Source organism: Phascolarctos cinereus, unplaced genomic scaffold, assembly GCF_003287225.1.
Source record: "Phascolarctos cinereus isolate Bilbo 61053 unplaced genomic scaffold, phaCin_HiC Scaffold_726;HRSCAF=1367, whole genome shotgun sequence".
In the NCBI taxonomy this organism is placed as follows: Eukaryota; Metazoa; Chordata; class Mammalia; order Diprotodontia; family Phascolarctidae; genus Phascolarctos; species Phascolarctos cinereus.
Genome location: NW_027556098.1, coordinates 185530342 through 185545116, shown reverse-complemented (window position 1 = coordinate 185545116; position 14775 = coordinate 185530342). Strand labels below are relative to the sequence as shown.

At 37.8% G+C, this 14775-nt stretch overlaps 1 protein-coding gene across 1 annotated transcript in view; it reads right to left on the bottom strand.

The window, feature by feature from the left end:
- Positions 1-14775, bottom strand: part of ANKRD44 (ankyrin repeat domain 44) — a 366840-nt gene that overhangs the window by 14095 nt on the left and 337970 nt on the right. Inside the window, 7 exon segments of the mRNA XM_020993541.2 lie at positions 422-504; positions 3227-3372; positions 3748-3831; positions 5315-5402; positions 10620-10836; positions 11680-11797; positions 12838-12925. Coding sequence (XP_020849200.1) covers positions 422-504; positions 3227-3372; positions 3748-3831; positions 5315-5402; positions 10620-10836; positions 11680-11797; positions 12838-12925 — 824 coding nt within the window.

The following is a 14775-nucleotide window of genomic DNA, read 5'->3' as shown; positions in this document are numbered from 1 at the left end:
TTTTTGAAGTGGTCACAATATTTTCAGTATTCTATTTATTTGCTTCATAGTAGAATTGTTTTAGGCTACATTTAGACAATACTATCTGCTGAAGCCCATGAATCCAAGTGGAAATGTTTGCCCTCTGAAGAAGCATCTGACCGTATCACCAAGGTTTTCATGTACCCTCAGTCCAAAGTAGCGTCTACACGTCTGAGGCAATGAATGAGAAATGCTGCAACGGCAATCAGCCTCCAGGCTGCGTGCAAAAGTTGACAGGGTTCTGTGGTCTTTTATGGATTCCACTTCACTCTAAATTCATCTTTAAAAGTGGCAGCATTTTGGGAAATCGATATCCTGACCTAAGGATATTCTGACCCATCCTTTAAGTGTTCTGATACACAGATACAAATAACATAATTTCTAAAATGTATTTACATACTTTACTACAAGCCAAATGTAAGGGTGTGTTCAAGTCCTTATCCTTTACAGTCAGATCAGCCTTGGCACTGTTCACCAAAAGATCTAAGAAAAGAAAAAAAAAACCAAACAAACAGGGTTATTGGCACCAAATGCTAATCAAATACAATTTGAAGAAGTTATTAAAAATAATACTATGATAAAAGCAGTACGCACAGGCATAACCCACAAGACATTGTTCTGGCCAACAATATCATTAATAAATTATAATATAAAGTCAGGATTGCTTATTTATAAGACTATGAACTATAGTTTATGAAACTATATCCCTCTAGCACTATTTTATTTCACAGCAAGTTTTCATGCAAACGCCTGATGTCAGGTAGCATTTGCCCATAATCAGATACTGTATATTAGGTGGGAAAAAAGACACTGATTGTACCCAGTGATGCCAGGCATTAATGTTAAATAACAATTGTTTCTTTTCAGAATAATGTTACTAAGGGGTTTTATTTGCTTCTTAAAATATGGTGAAGTGGTATCTAACTCAGAAAGAAACAGGAGCCACTAAACTGCACCTAAGGATCTTTGTGGGCCTCATACTGTCTTAGAAAACCACATTTATTAACATGATCTATGTTCTAATGTATTTTTATTTCTTTTGTTAAATATTTCTCAGTGTATTTCAGTAAGTTTTGGGCTGCACTTGGGAACATTGTGGGCCACAGTGTGCCACCTATTTTCACTTTTGGAGGTTAAGGGATTTGCCCAGTGTCACACAACTAGTAAGTATCTGAGGCCAGATTTGAACACAGGAAGATGAGTTTTCCTGACTCTAGGCCCAGCACTCTATTCACTGTGCCACTGAGCTGCCCTCGGACCGTCATCACCTCTTGCCAATTTCAACGACTTACAACTTGGTCTCTCTGATTCTCTTTGTATTCCAACCCACACAGCTGCTAAGGTTATTTTCTTTAAGCTCAGATGTGACCATGTCACTTCTATATCCACTAAATCCCCGTATCTCTCTATTGCCTCTAGGATAAAATATTGCCTCCATTTAACTTTTAAACCTCTTCATAACCTGACCTAAGCCTGTTTTTCCAGCTTCATTATATATTATTTCAATTCTTGCATGCTACCATCAAGCCAAACTAACCGTTACTCTGTTCTTCATACATGACACTCCATTGTCCTTGGTGTCTTTGTGCTGGTTTTACCCCATGCCCGATATGCAATCTTTCCTCACCTCTGCCTCACAAGATATTTCATTTCTTTCAAAATAGAGCTCAAAGGCTTCCTATATGAAAACTTTCCTGTTCCCACAACCCTTAGTGCCCACCCTCTCTAAAGTACCTTGTATTTATTTTATATTTATTATACATAGATATTTATTCTGTATCAACTTATACATATACAAGTTGCCCCCCCCCCAACAGAATGTAAACTTCTGAGAGCAGGAATTTTTTTTTTTGGTCTTTGTATCCCTAGTACCTGACACAATGTCTGGCACAGAATAGCCGTTTAATAAATGCTTATTGATAAACTGTGTTAAAAAAAAAGAGTTATCAATAAAATATTTTCTTATACTTGTAGTGGTCTTACTGTAGAAAGGTCAATTCACTTCCATTATTCCATAAACAATCAAGAAATTTAAGAGGGTAGCTATAGTAAATGGAGTCAAGTGGCTTTTGTGAGTTAGCCAGGTCAAATCAATGTAACTGAACCTTGAGGACAGGGAGAAGGTAGATGTAGCCAATATTTCCATCTGGCCCAGGACTAGCTTATATATTAAAGCAGAGAAGAATAATGGTAGTTGCAGGTATACTGGCTTAACTCGTAAGACTGCTGTGGACTAGTGAGTTCTGATGCACTGCTGATTCCCCAGAAGAGCAAGAAAGTGTGTTCCTAGGTATGTCTTATTGCCTGAGTCCATATTATTAAATTGCCTCAAGTTTGGGGTACTTATTGTTTCACCAGCTGGTAGAGCTAGGATTTTGTGCATGAAGGTCAGAGAATATTTATTGGCACCTGAAACACTTTTCTGAGGCCAATCATTATGAGAGGTATACTATCTAGGAGTACAAAGCTAGAAATCCCGCTCTCCTCCCCCCCAGGTCAGACCACATCTGGAAAATTGTGTTCAGTTATGGGCAATAAGTTTTAAGAAGGACATTAATAAGCTGGAAAGCATCCAGAGAAGGAATATTGGGATGTTCAAAGACTTTAAGATCATGCTGTATGAAGGTTGAATAAGTGAACTGGGAATGCTTAATCTGAAACATCCTATTCCCCAAGGGCTGAAATGATTTTTGTCCTGAAGTATTTGTCTTCAAGTTGTCAAATGAAAGAGGGAATAGATTTCTTGGCCCTCAAAAGCAGACTTAGAACAATAGTTGCAAGCTGCAAAGAGGCAGATTTAGGCTTAATATAAGTAAACACTTCCTAACAGATTTATCCAAAAATTAAATTGGCCGGTCCAAGAGGTAGAGTGCTTCCTCTTGGATGAGTTCTTGAGTTGAATGCTGGTTACCCATTTGTTAGGCATGATGCTCTTATAGTGAGGTCTTATAGTGCTGAGATTCTATGGCTCCTGCAAGGCATGTGTGGTAAGTAAGAGTTTAAACCTGCTAACCATAGCTGCCATTCTGTAAACCAACTGAAACAAAACCAGCATCTTTAATGAATAACAAAATCATCCACCAGGGTTGCACCAAGAGCACCACATATGATGGGTTGTAACTGAATTTTCCAGTTTAACTTCTTTCATCATTTCCCGCAGGGTAAAAACAAAAACAAAAACCAACTCTGGCAAACCAATACATACCCACAGCACCTGCCTGCCCATTCTCAGCTGCCATCATGAGTGGTGTTTTCCCTGAATTATCTACAGCATTCACTTGTGCATTGTGGCTTAAAAGGAGCTGTAAGCATTCCACATGATCAGCAAACGCTGCAGCATGAAGTGGGGTTCTGAGGATTTAAAAAATATATATATATTCTTACTTAAACATAATGGACTGTTATTTTTATCTCTTCTGAGTAAATATGAACCTTTTATCTTTCATCTTGAGAATTTAGAACTGATGACTTTATAAGAGTAATAATGCCATCTTTAACCATACTTTGATTAAATCACTTTTGTCTTTGTTCTCTCTTTGTTAGACATATGATACTAAAATAATATTAAGAAAAAGATAAGATTAAATTTAAGATAACGATTGATTCAAGTGCTTTGAAAATTAAGCCATGTCAATTGTTTTGGTCATGAATTTAGACTAAATAACTACTGTGATGCTCTGAAAAGAGAGACTAGGATTCATTAAGACACAAAGAAGAGCTACTTACCGTCCCTTGTCATCTCTACAATGGACAATGCTGGGGTCTATGGCCCCAATAAGCAGTGATGCACAATTTTCATGGTCATTAATTCTAAAATAGAAACATTTTATCATTACCTTTAAATTGGCAAAAAAAAATTGTTTCAAAAGTACCTCTATAAGGTTTCATTATTTGCAAAGAATCAGATGAGTTCAAGTCTGATTCATATCATCCGCTTATTCAATAAACTCCAATGGGTGCCTACTGCCTCAAGAATAAAATTTTAAAAATCCTTGTTTACTTTTAAAACCTTTCATAATATCACCCCTTCCTGCCTTTCTAGTCTTCTTACACCTTATTCCCCTCCACATACTCTGTGATCTAGTAACACTGGCCTCCTTGTTGTTCCTTGCACAAGACACCCCATCTCCCAATCCTAGGCATTTTCACTGCTGTTCCCCATGCCTGGAATTCTCTTTCTTCATCTTCTCTTCTTGCTTCCTTAGCTTCTTTCAGGTCTCAGTTAAAATCCCTACTGCATGAAGCCCTTCCTGATCCCCATAATACTAATGTCTTTTGACCGGTATTATCTCCAAAAATTGCCTGGTAAAATCTTCAAAGTACATATCTTGTTTTTACATAATTGTTTGCACGTTATCTCTTCCATTAGACTTTTGGGTTCTTTGAGAGTGGAGGCTGTTTTTTTTTCTGCCTTTCTTTATATACGCAGAACAGTACATGATAAATTGTAGGTAGTTAACAAATACTTGCTGATTTGATTCAAAATGAAATATGCTTTGCCTCTTAAAATGCCTATGTTTCCCCCATTCACTGCAGAATTCAGAACATTTATGCGTAATTTCAGTTTTGCCTTTTTGGAGGGTTAGGGAATCTGTGTTATAGTGGAAAGAGTAGCAGATTTGGAGACAGAGGACCTATGTTTAAATCGTCTCTGCCATGACTTGTCAGTTGGACTAGTCATGTAAACTCTCTGGGTCTGTTTCCTCATCTATAAAATAAAGAGATCAGACTAAATGGATCTCCAAATTTCCTTTAGGCTCTAGATCTATGATCCTGAATTCATCAATGTGAAACTCCCTCCACCAATGCAGAAGGGTAACTCATCAATCAATACATTAACAAGCACTGATTAAGCACCTACTAAATACTGAGCACTGTGCTAGGCACTTGGGTTACAAATACAAAGCTGGAACAAGTTCTGCCTTCAAGAAGCTCACATTTTTAATAGAAGAGATAACACATACATACACGTCAACTCCTTAACATAGGAGTTGACTCAAAAGTGCCTCAATACAGTTTTGCATTTTAATAGTTTTAAAAATGCACTAAGACTTTTGGGACATCCTCTAAATAGTCACTTAAAAGGGATATATTTCAGTTTGCCCACTTGATTTCTACAATTTAGATTATGTATACCAACAACATAAACTTATCTGTTTTTAGCCATAGACTGTAATATACAACAGGTCATGTTAAAGATGGCCTCCTCTCCTAACTGCAATAAGTCAATTTCCCTCATATACCTTAAAATAACAAAACAACAATTATATTAACATCTAACATTTATACTCACACAGCACAGTGCAATGGAGTGAAGGGATTACCATTAAATTTGCGAAAACATTTTTGTTCCAAAAGTACCTCTATACAGTTTTCATTCCCTGCAAAGAATCAAATGCTTTCAGTTACAATGTCTAGAGTTGTTAAGTATCTTCTAAAACCATAAAAAACCCTGAATACATAAATACTGAATTTTAGTTCATAGTTCTTACTGTTGGACTGACTGTAAATATTCTCTGTGAAATAAAAAACCTAAAAGTTAAAATGCTATTAATTCTGCTCAGAGATGTTTTGAAACTCTCAGAACAAAATTAAAACAAGGTTTGTATAATTTGATCTCCTAGAAAAGTAGCTTCATTTTTGCATCAATCAACGTGTATTTATTAAGTGCCTAGTATGTGTCATGCATTGTATGAAGTGCTGGGGATTAAAAAGACTAAAACCAAATAGTCTTTGTCCTCAATGAGCTTACATTTTAAGGGAGGAGGGAAAAAGAGTTTTGGTTATTTATACCAGCCAAATCAAATTTTTTCATTATATTGATGCTAAAATGCTTTAAAAATATAACCACAGTATATGATTATGATGGAATACTATTGTGGCATAAAAATGATGAGCAAGATGATTTTGAAAAACCTGGACTTACATGATTCATAGTGAAGTGAGCAGAACCATTGTACACAGTAAAAGCAATATTGTACAATGATCATCTGTGAATGGTTTAGCTATTGTCAGCAATACAACGATCCAAGATAATCCCAAAAGACTCCTGAGAATGAACTCATGAGGTCTGAATACAGCCCAAAGCATACTATTTTTCTCTTTCTTTCTGTCTTTCTTTTCTTTTCTTTTCTTTTGGTTTGAGTTTTCTTCCACAAAATGACTAATATGGAAAAATATTGTACATGATTGCACATATAAAGCCTAGATCAGATGACTTAATGTTTCAGGTACAGGGGAAGAAAAAAAGGGAAGGACGGCATTTGGAACTCAAAACTTTTAAAAAATGTTAAAAATTGTTTTTACATCTAGTTGGGGGGAAAATAAATTATATTTTTTAAAAAGTATAATCACAGGGAGTCAGAGGGGTGAGGTAGAAAGAATGCAGGATTTGGAGTATTCAGATGCATAGGAGGAGCATCAGGAGCGAGCATTACCACAAAAATCTATAGAAAAGAATATCGGGATGAGGGACAGCAGCGTGAAAGACTGCGCAGAGGTCAAGAACAATGAGCATTAGGAAAAGGCCATTAGATCTGGCAACTGAGAGATTACTGATAATTCTGGAGAGAGTTTTTTCGATTGATAAGGTCAGAATCCAGACTATAGAGAGTTAAGAAGAAAGTGAGAGGAAAGGAAGTGGAGACACTCGAGACTTCATTTTTAGCCATGAAAGAGAGGAGAAATATAAGATAATAGTTAGCAGGTTTAGACAGGTTTTTTGAGGATGAGAGAGACATGGGCATGCTTGTAGGTAGTAGGAAAGTAGTCAATAGATGGGGTAGCTAGGTGGCTCAGTGGATAGAGTGCTGGGCCTGGAGTCAGAAAGACTCATCTTTGTGTGTTCAAATCTAGACTCAGACACTTACTAGCTATGTGACCCTGGCCAAGTCACTTAACCCTGTTTACCTCAGTTCTGAATCTATAAAATAAGTTGGCAAACCACTTTAGCATCTCTGCCAAGAAAACCCCAAATGGCGTCACAAGGAGATGGACACAACTGAGAGATTGAAGATTAATGAAAGAGTGATATGATAAATAAAGCAATCAGCTGATAGAAAGGGATACTATATTTTAAAAGTTCATTAATAAAACCTGCTGAGATCTATGAGGGCCAAAGGACAAAGAAAAGATAAAGAATCTACTGATCTTTTGAAAGGAATACCAAAATTTTAGGAAAGTCACAGCCAAAATCTAGAGTTTCCACATCAAAGAACCAATACTACAGGCATCCAGAAAGAAGCAGTTCAAAAGTACCAAGGAATTGCAGTTGGTACCACACAAGATTTTGCAGCTTCTACTAAACACCAGAAGAGATCATGGAATAGGATATTCTAAAAGACAAAAGAAATATGCTTACAATTAAGAATAACTTACCTTTTAATACTAAGTATAAGTCTACAAAGGAAAAAAAACATTGGACCTTTAACAGACTAGATAACTTCCAAATATTCTTGATGAAAAGACCAAAGCTGAATAGGAACTCTGAAACACAAACACAAATCCAGAGAAACCAAGAAAGTAAACGTATTTGTGCAACTGGAAAGAGTTGTATGACAACACTAATGGGGTGAGAAGAAACAAGTGTCCCTTCAGAGCTTAATGTCTTCAAAAGGTATTGAAGAAGTCAAATGAGAAAAACAGAGGTCCTGGGAAGGAATGGTTCTGTTCTGAGGATTTTAAGATGGAAAAGAGAAAGCAGAGTAAAAAGAGAAATATGTTAAAGTAGTTAGCAGTTGAACTTGCTAGTTCTCATAATTAGGGTGCATGACAAGAAGAATATACGAACACATAGGAAGGAGAGATGGAGGAGTGGCAACCAGATGAAACAAATTCTTATCTAAAATGGACAAAAGAGAGTTGAGCATATCTCCAGTACACATACATACAGTTTGGTGCAGAAATATATCAACCCAATAGGGATACAAATGGAGATAGGGGAAAGAGAAGTTTGCAGGGCTCAGCAAACTATGGCTTATAGGGTAATCCATCTGTTTTTGTATAACCCAGGAGCTAAGAATGGTTTTTATATTTTTAAATTAAGTTTAATTGCTTTAAAAAATATACAAATCATCCTTAACTCACCACAGAGTTTGGCCCTTGAGCCATAATTTGCAAACCCCTGCTCTAGAGAAAAGATAAAACCAAGGAATTAATAGCTGCAAGCAAAACAAACTCCCTCATCCTAAGAGGGAGGATTAAAAGTGAGGGAAAGAATTAGAATTTAAGAGAGTGCCTTAAATTGTCTGAGGGCCTCAGACAATTGGGTAATGGCTGAACAAATTGTGGTATATGAATTTAAAGGAAATTATTATGCCTTAAGGAATGTTGAAAGAGATGATTTCAGAGAATCCTGGGTAATACTTGGAAAGACTTGAGAATGCTGATCAGAGCATGACCATCCATGTCTCCAGAGGACCTATGATGAAGCATGATAGCATGATACCAACCTCCTAGTAGAGAAATGATGTACAAAAGGTGAAGAGACATACTTTTTGGATGTAGCCAACTGGGTGGATTTCTTTTGTTTGACTTATTTGTTGCAAGAGTTTTCCCCCCTTTCTTTTCACTCAGTTCATGTTTGGGGAGTTCAGCAGGGTAAGGATTAATAATAATGATAAAAAAGGACCACTGAAACATTTTTAAAAAATGCACAGAGAAGAAAAAAAGGAACTTCAGAAGGCAACAAAACAAGCAGGGCAGTTTTGGAAAAAAATTTGTGAAAAATGGAGATTCACTTTCATAAAAAAGCCCCTTTTTGTGTTCTGCTGTGTGTATGGAAATGCTTTTTTGAATATTTAAATTCAGAGTAAAAATAAAATAAAAAATAAATTAAAGAGAAGCAAGTTTTGTCTCAACAAAAGGAGGAACTTTCTAATGAGTTGAGGTAATAATAATAAAGCTGAAATTTATGTAACAATCTAAGGTTTGCAAAGCACTTTACAAATATTACCTAATTTTATTTTGACAATAACCCTGGGAGATAGGTACAACTATTACCCCCATTTTGCAAATGAGATAATTGAGGCAGACAGAAGCTAAGTGACTTGCCCAGGGTCACGTAGCTAGTAAGTGTCCGGGGCAGAAATTAAACTCAGGTCTTCCTGAATCCAGGTCCAGTGTTCTAGGTGTGTAGTAAGACCTAGCTCCCTCAAATAAAAAAAAAAAAAGAAGATACAGGAGGCCTTTGGAGGTAATAGGTTGATGGAAATGTTTGAACAGTGATTTGATGACCATTTTTTGAGGATGTTATTGTGGTGACCGACAATTCAGATAAGTGTAGCTTGTCTTCTAAATCTGAGATTCTGTGATTCCATTTTTGATTGCAGAATGTAGGCTACTTTACATGCTTTCTCAAACACACATGTTCTCACCATAACTTCTCTTCCAGAGATTGAGACTACTTTTCTTGACCTTTCAGAAGAAATCTGCCTGGGTCCCACAGGGAAAGCAGACAGACCGCCACAGATAATTCACTCACTGTTGTGTAGCTAATACCTATCATCTATGTCATAGCAAAACCATAGTGGCTTCTGGATTCTAAGTGAATTTTCTGGTTACAGGGGTCAACTTCTATGGAATAGGATTGGTTTAGAATTAGAACAAAAGGGGAAAAGTTACTTTGTAAATATATTGACCAAATTCATACAGATCAATGCAGGTCCTTCCTAAGATCAACATCGGCATAAAATTAGTGGCAGTCCAAATTCTAACTCTGATCTTAACTAATCTAGTTTGGATCTCAAAGCGTTTCTGAGACAATTTTAATAACTAGTTTAATAACAGATTTATGATGTTGTTTTTTTTCTCCCAAGTATAAGAAGTGATGAATTTCCACTAACGACCTCTTTGATGTCTCTTTGTGCTATAGATGTGGATTATCAAAGGACCTAGCAAACTGGAAAAGCTTCAGGTACACACCTAGCAACAGTCTGTCTTCAAGGATGACGATGAAGAAGAAGAACTAACAAATGTAATGTGCTTTAAAGTTTATAAAGAATTTTACAAGTATTATTTCATTTGATCCTTGTAACAACACTGCCATGTAGGTGCTATTATTATTATCATTTTACAGACCAGAAAACTAAGACAGAGAGTTAAGCGACTTGCCTACAGTCACACAGTTAATAACTATTTGAGGCTAATAAGTTTGAAAGAGGTCATCCCAAAAGGTTGGCCACAAGTTGATGAATTATTTTGGTTATAGGAACATGTAGGCATTGCCATCTGTATCAGTGGAGAGGAGAGAGAACTCAGACCAGTGAAATCAAGGACCACTGAAGTAGTGAAGAAGTGATGGGACTAAAAGAAAACAGTTTCATTATCTGGGAATGGACATAGGTAATCTCAGAACTATGGCAAGCTAAACCTATCACTGCTCTCCTTGCTAGCCCCAATTGTCTTCTTGTTAACTTTTCAACTTAGCTGACCTGAAGGACCTTTACTCAAGTCAGAATTCACATGCGTGGTTTTACAGTCTAGTTCATGTTACTAGAACATTTTTCACAGCTTATTTCAAGATCATAATGGTCCCAACATGTAACATGCCTGGGACCATCAACAATGCTGTGTCCTCCAGATACAGATGAAAAACTTACCGTTGTAACAAGCCCAGTGCAATGGAGTGTAACCTTGGTTATCTTTGAAACAGCAGTCTTCCTCTGAAAGTGCCATCTGCAATAACTCACTCAGCCACGTGGCATGGCCGCGAGCTGCTGCGAAGTGCAGGGGGGTCCTTCCTCGGAAATCCCTACACAGAATGGAGACTTCCTGTTCCAACAGCATTTGGACACATTCCTCATGCCCGGTCATGATCTAATGCAGAAAGATTAAACACAAGCAAAGAGGTTTTAAAAATGATAGAAAGCTCAGAGCCTAAGATGGTGGCAAGAACATGAGGTAGAAAATCCAAGAGTTAGTGCCCTTGAGGAAGAATAACCAGGCTCATAGGATGAGCACATGCACATCTACTTATCCAGGCCTCAAGTAAAGCATTCCCTGCAATAACTCAGAAAAGAGGAATGGGCAGAACTGAAGCATGATTTGTAACTGGAAGGTCATAACAGAAGCATTCAGGAAAACCACTGCCTCAACCATTCAGTTGGAAGTATCCTTTGATGGAAAGCACTTAGCTTTCTTCAAGGTGCTCAGGGCAGGATTTGGAGTTGGAAGGCCTGTGTTTGAATCCCAGCTCAACCACTTGCTACCTGTGTGACCTTGGGCAAATCACCTCACCTCTCTGGCTCTTGGTTTCCTCATTTGTAAAACGAAGGGAGATATGTGTGTGTGTGTGTTGTGTGTGTGTGTGTGTGTGTGTATGTGTATTTACATATACACACATATATATGTGTATACATGTACATGTATGTATGTATAATACATTGTAATTAAAAGCAGAATCACACCCATCTGCCTTACTTCCCCCTTGAAGAAAGACAAAACTTATTTCTCTCTCAGCAGCTGGCATAGTCATAATAATATTCACTTAATAAATACTTGTTGAATTAATCTAAATATAACTGTCATTACTTTCATCTCTGGAAGGATAAATTTCCTTTTGGCTATTAGGATAATATGTCATTTAAAAATTTCTACATTAAACATTCATTTAAAAAATAGTAAAAATGTTTGTGTAAAGCTCAGGAAGAATTCAGTCACCCCTCTGTGTAAAGCTGTGCATCCCATGAGGTCAACAGCATCTACATTTGCTTCTTTTTCAAGTAACAAAGAAACAGCATCAATATGTCCATAGGCAACAGCCAGCATCAGTGGGGTTCTAGAAGAGAGGAACAAATTAAGGTATTAATAACCAGATAAAAACCATTAATCATTTCCCAGGGGGAAGACACTGCTTTTGCCCCCCTTAATATTTTCTACATGTCCACAATGTGCCAAATGCTATAAAGATACAGTCTGCTTGTCTCTGAGCAGGAAGGACACCTACTTTAAAGCAAGTGCATATGAGGAGGAGGTGGAGAAGCCAGCAAGGGTATGTTGTATTAATCTGGTCTGTGCCAAAGGACATATGCTGTCTCCATCATCTTCAGAATCAGTTCATAGTTATTAAGGGCTCATTAATTGCATGGCATGGTAACACTGATACATACTGTACCATGGCCAACTATCATCCCTGAAAATGTGAGTGTCAGGGTTCATGGAAAGTCAAATAGTTACAAAGAAATGAACGTACTTGAGAGGACAAAGAAGAAGGGTTTACATTTCTTTTCTACAACTTTAAAATGATAACTATCTCTTTGGAATTGTTTTGGAAGAAGCCCTGGTTGATATGAGGAGGCAGGGTAGCCTAGGAAAGAGCAGTTGATTGGGAGGGAGACCAAGCATCTGAAGCCAGAATTGAATATTTATTCCACCACTAACTAATTATGAGTCACTCACTCTTGGTGGTGCAGTTTTCCCATCTGTAAAACAGGCATAAAAATATCTTCCTTCCACACAAGAATATTGTGATGAGGGAGAAAAACAGCTAAAGTAGTAGATGGAAGGCATTTTGAAAAAATAAAAGCATCATGCAAATACTAAGGATAATAGTCATGCTAGACTCTTGTTTAATGGTTCTAAGAATGGATTAATAGAAGCTTGAGGGGATGAAAAGAAAGCAAAACGGGGGAAGGCAGCAGCACAGAGGCGGCTTCTACCCCTCAGCTTTCACCCAGGTCGTTCTTCCAAGTATGTGTACTCTTCACCTCAAACCTAGGGTACACCAATCCTCATCCTAGGACTCTCTTTAGCAACAAACAATAATGGCAGTTACCACTGACATGTCACAAACCGTGGAGTGGAGAGCATGTCACTTACTGTCCTTTGGCATCTGTCACATCGACAATTTCTGGGTTGTCTGCAATTTCTAGTAACAGTCGTAAACACAGTGTGTGACCATTAATGACTGAAAAAAATTAAAATGAACATTCTTTCAGAAGACCAACATTATTACTAGCAACAATTACAACCACTTGCTTCACATAGAGCTTTGTATATTTAATCTAGGTGATTCTCACAACAATTCTGGGAGGTAAGAACTATTATTACCTTTGCTTTGCAGATGAGGAAACTGACTTACCCAAAGTTACACAACTACTAAGTATCTGAGGCAGAATTTGAATCTGGGTCTTCCTGACTCTAAATTCAGCACTCTATTATTGCACAATGATCCCCCTCTACAACATACACACAATATCCTTCCTCTGTCATGAGATTTATTTGAACACTTCTAAAAGCAGACTCCTTCCCAACAGTTTCTGACTTGTGTGTCTTCTCAATTCATCCTACCAAGACTGTTTCTTAGCACATACTATATTGACCCATTTTTCTTTATGCCCCAGGTTGACTGGATTCTTAGGAGTGTACCATTTTTGTTGGGTTGCTGGATTTGAATAAGTTCTTTCTTTGGTCTCTATCACATACATTCCTTAACTCTCCTCTGATGTTCTCTTCTGGGAAAGGCCATATCTTTCCACAATTCCCCCACTCCTCTCATTACTACGCCACTTAGGTTCCTGGACTTAATATAATTATCCTGTTTTCACTGTCCCCTGGTGCCTGATCAAAAGAGGAGACCCAAACTAGACTGCACTTAAATTAATATCTGATCTGATGATGGTCAAATCAGACACGTGGACACCTTATAGAAGAAGTATGATAAGCATAAGAATCCCTCAAATTGGGTAGGGTACACCTCTAAGTGCAGAGAGATTGTGGGAGAGAGGAACTCCATGCTCCCAGATAGCCACTGGGGTTGCCGCTGCTACTTCTGTTAGAGCAGCAGAGTGGGGAAGTGGACAGTGTTGGTCCTGCAGTCAGGAAGACCTGAAAAGACTAAATTCAATCTCTCCGTGGCTACAGGCTGCCTCCTTACAGTCTACAAACATGCACATACCTCCTCTATCTTCAAAACACCCTCACTTGATTCATCCATCTTTGCTAGCTATTGTTCTGTCTCTCTGCTCCCTTTTTGGCTCAACCCTTGGAGAAGACTGTCTACAATGGGTGACTCCACTTCATTTCCCCTCACTCTCTCTCACTCTCTACAGTTTGGCTTCTGATTTCATCATTCGACTGAAAATGCTCTCCCCAAAGTTACTAACAGTCTCTTAATGATCAAATCTAATGGCCTTTTCTCAAACCGTATCCTTCTTGCAATGCAGCCCTGGACACTGATGATTGTCCTTGTTATTCTTGTTATTCTACTTGTCCTTATATTCTGTTCTCTCTAGATTTTCATGAAACTATGCTCCCCTGGTTTTCCTCCTACCTCTCTGACCACTCCTCAATCTTCTTTGCTGGAGTATCATCCAGGTCATACCTGCTAGCTGTGGATATCTCACAAGGCTTTATCCTGGGCCCTCTTCTCTTCTCCCTCTGTACTACTTCACTTGGTGATCTCATCAATTCCCATGAATCCAGTTATAATCTCTATGCTTATGATTCTCAGATCTTTCTATCCAGCCCTAACCTCTTTCTTGCCCTCCAGGCTTATATCTCTAATATATCATCTAATAACTAGTAGTCCTATAGACATCTTAAACTCAACATGTTCAAAGCTCAACTCATCATCTTTTCCCCCAAACCATCCTCTCCTTACTAACATCTTTATTACTGTTGAAGGCATCACCATCTTCCTAGTTCCCCAGGCTCTCAACCCAGGTTGTACTGAACTCCTTACTCTCTATAACCCTCCATATCCAATCTGTTGCCAAGATCTTTCAGTTTTACATGGATAACATCTCTCACATATAT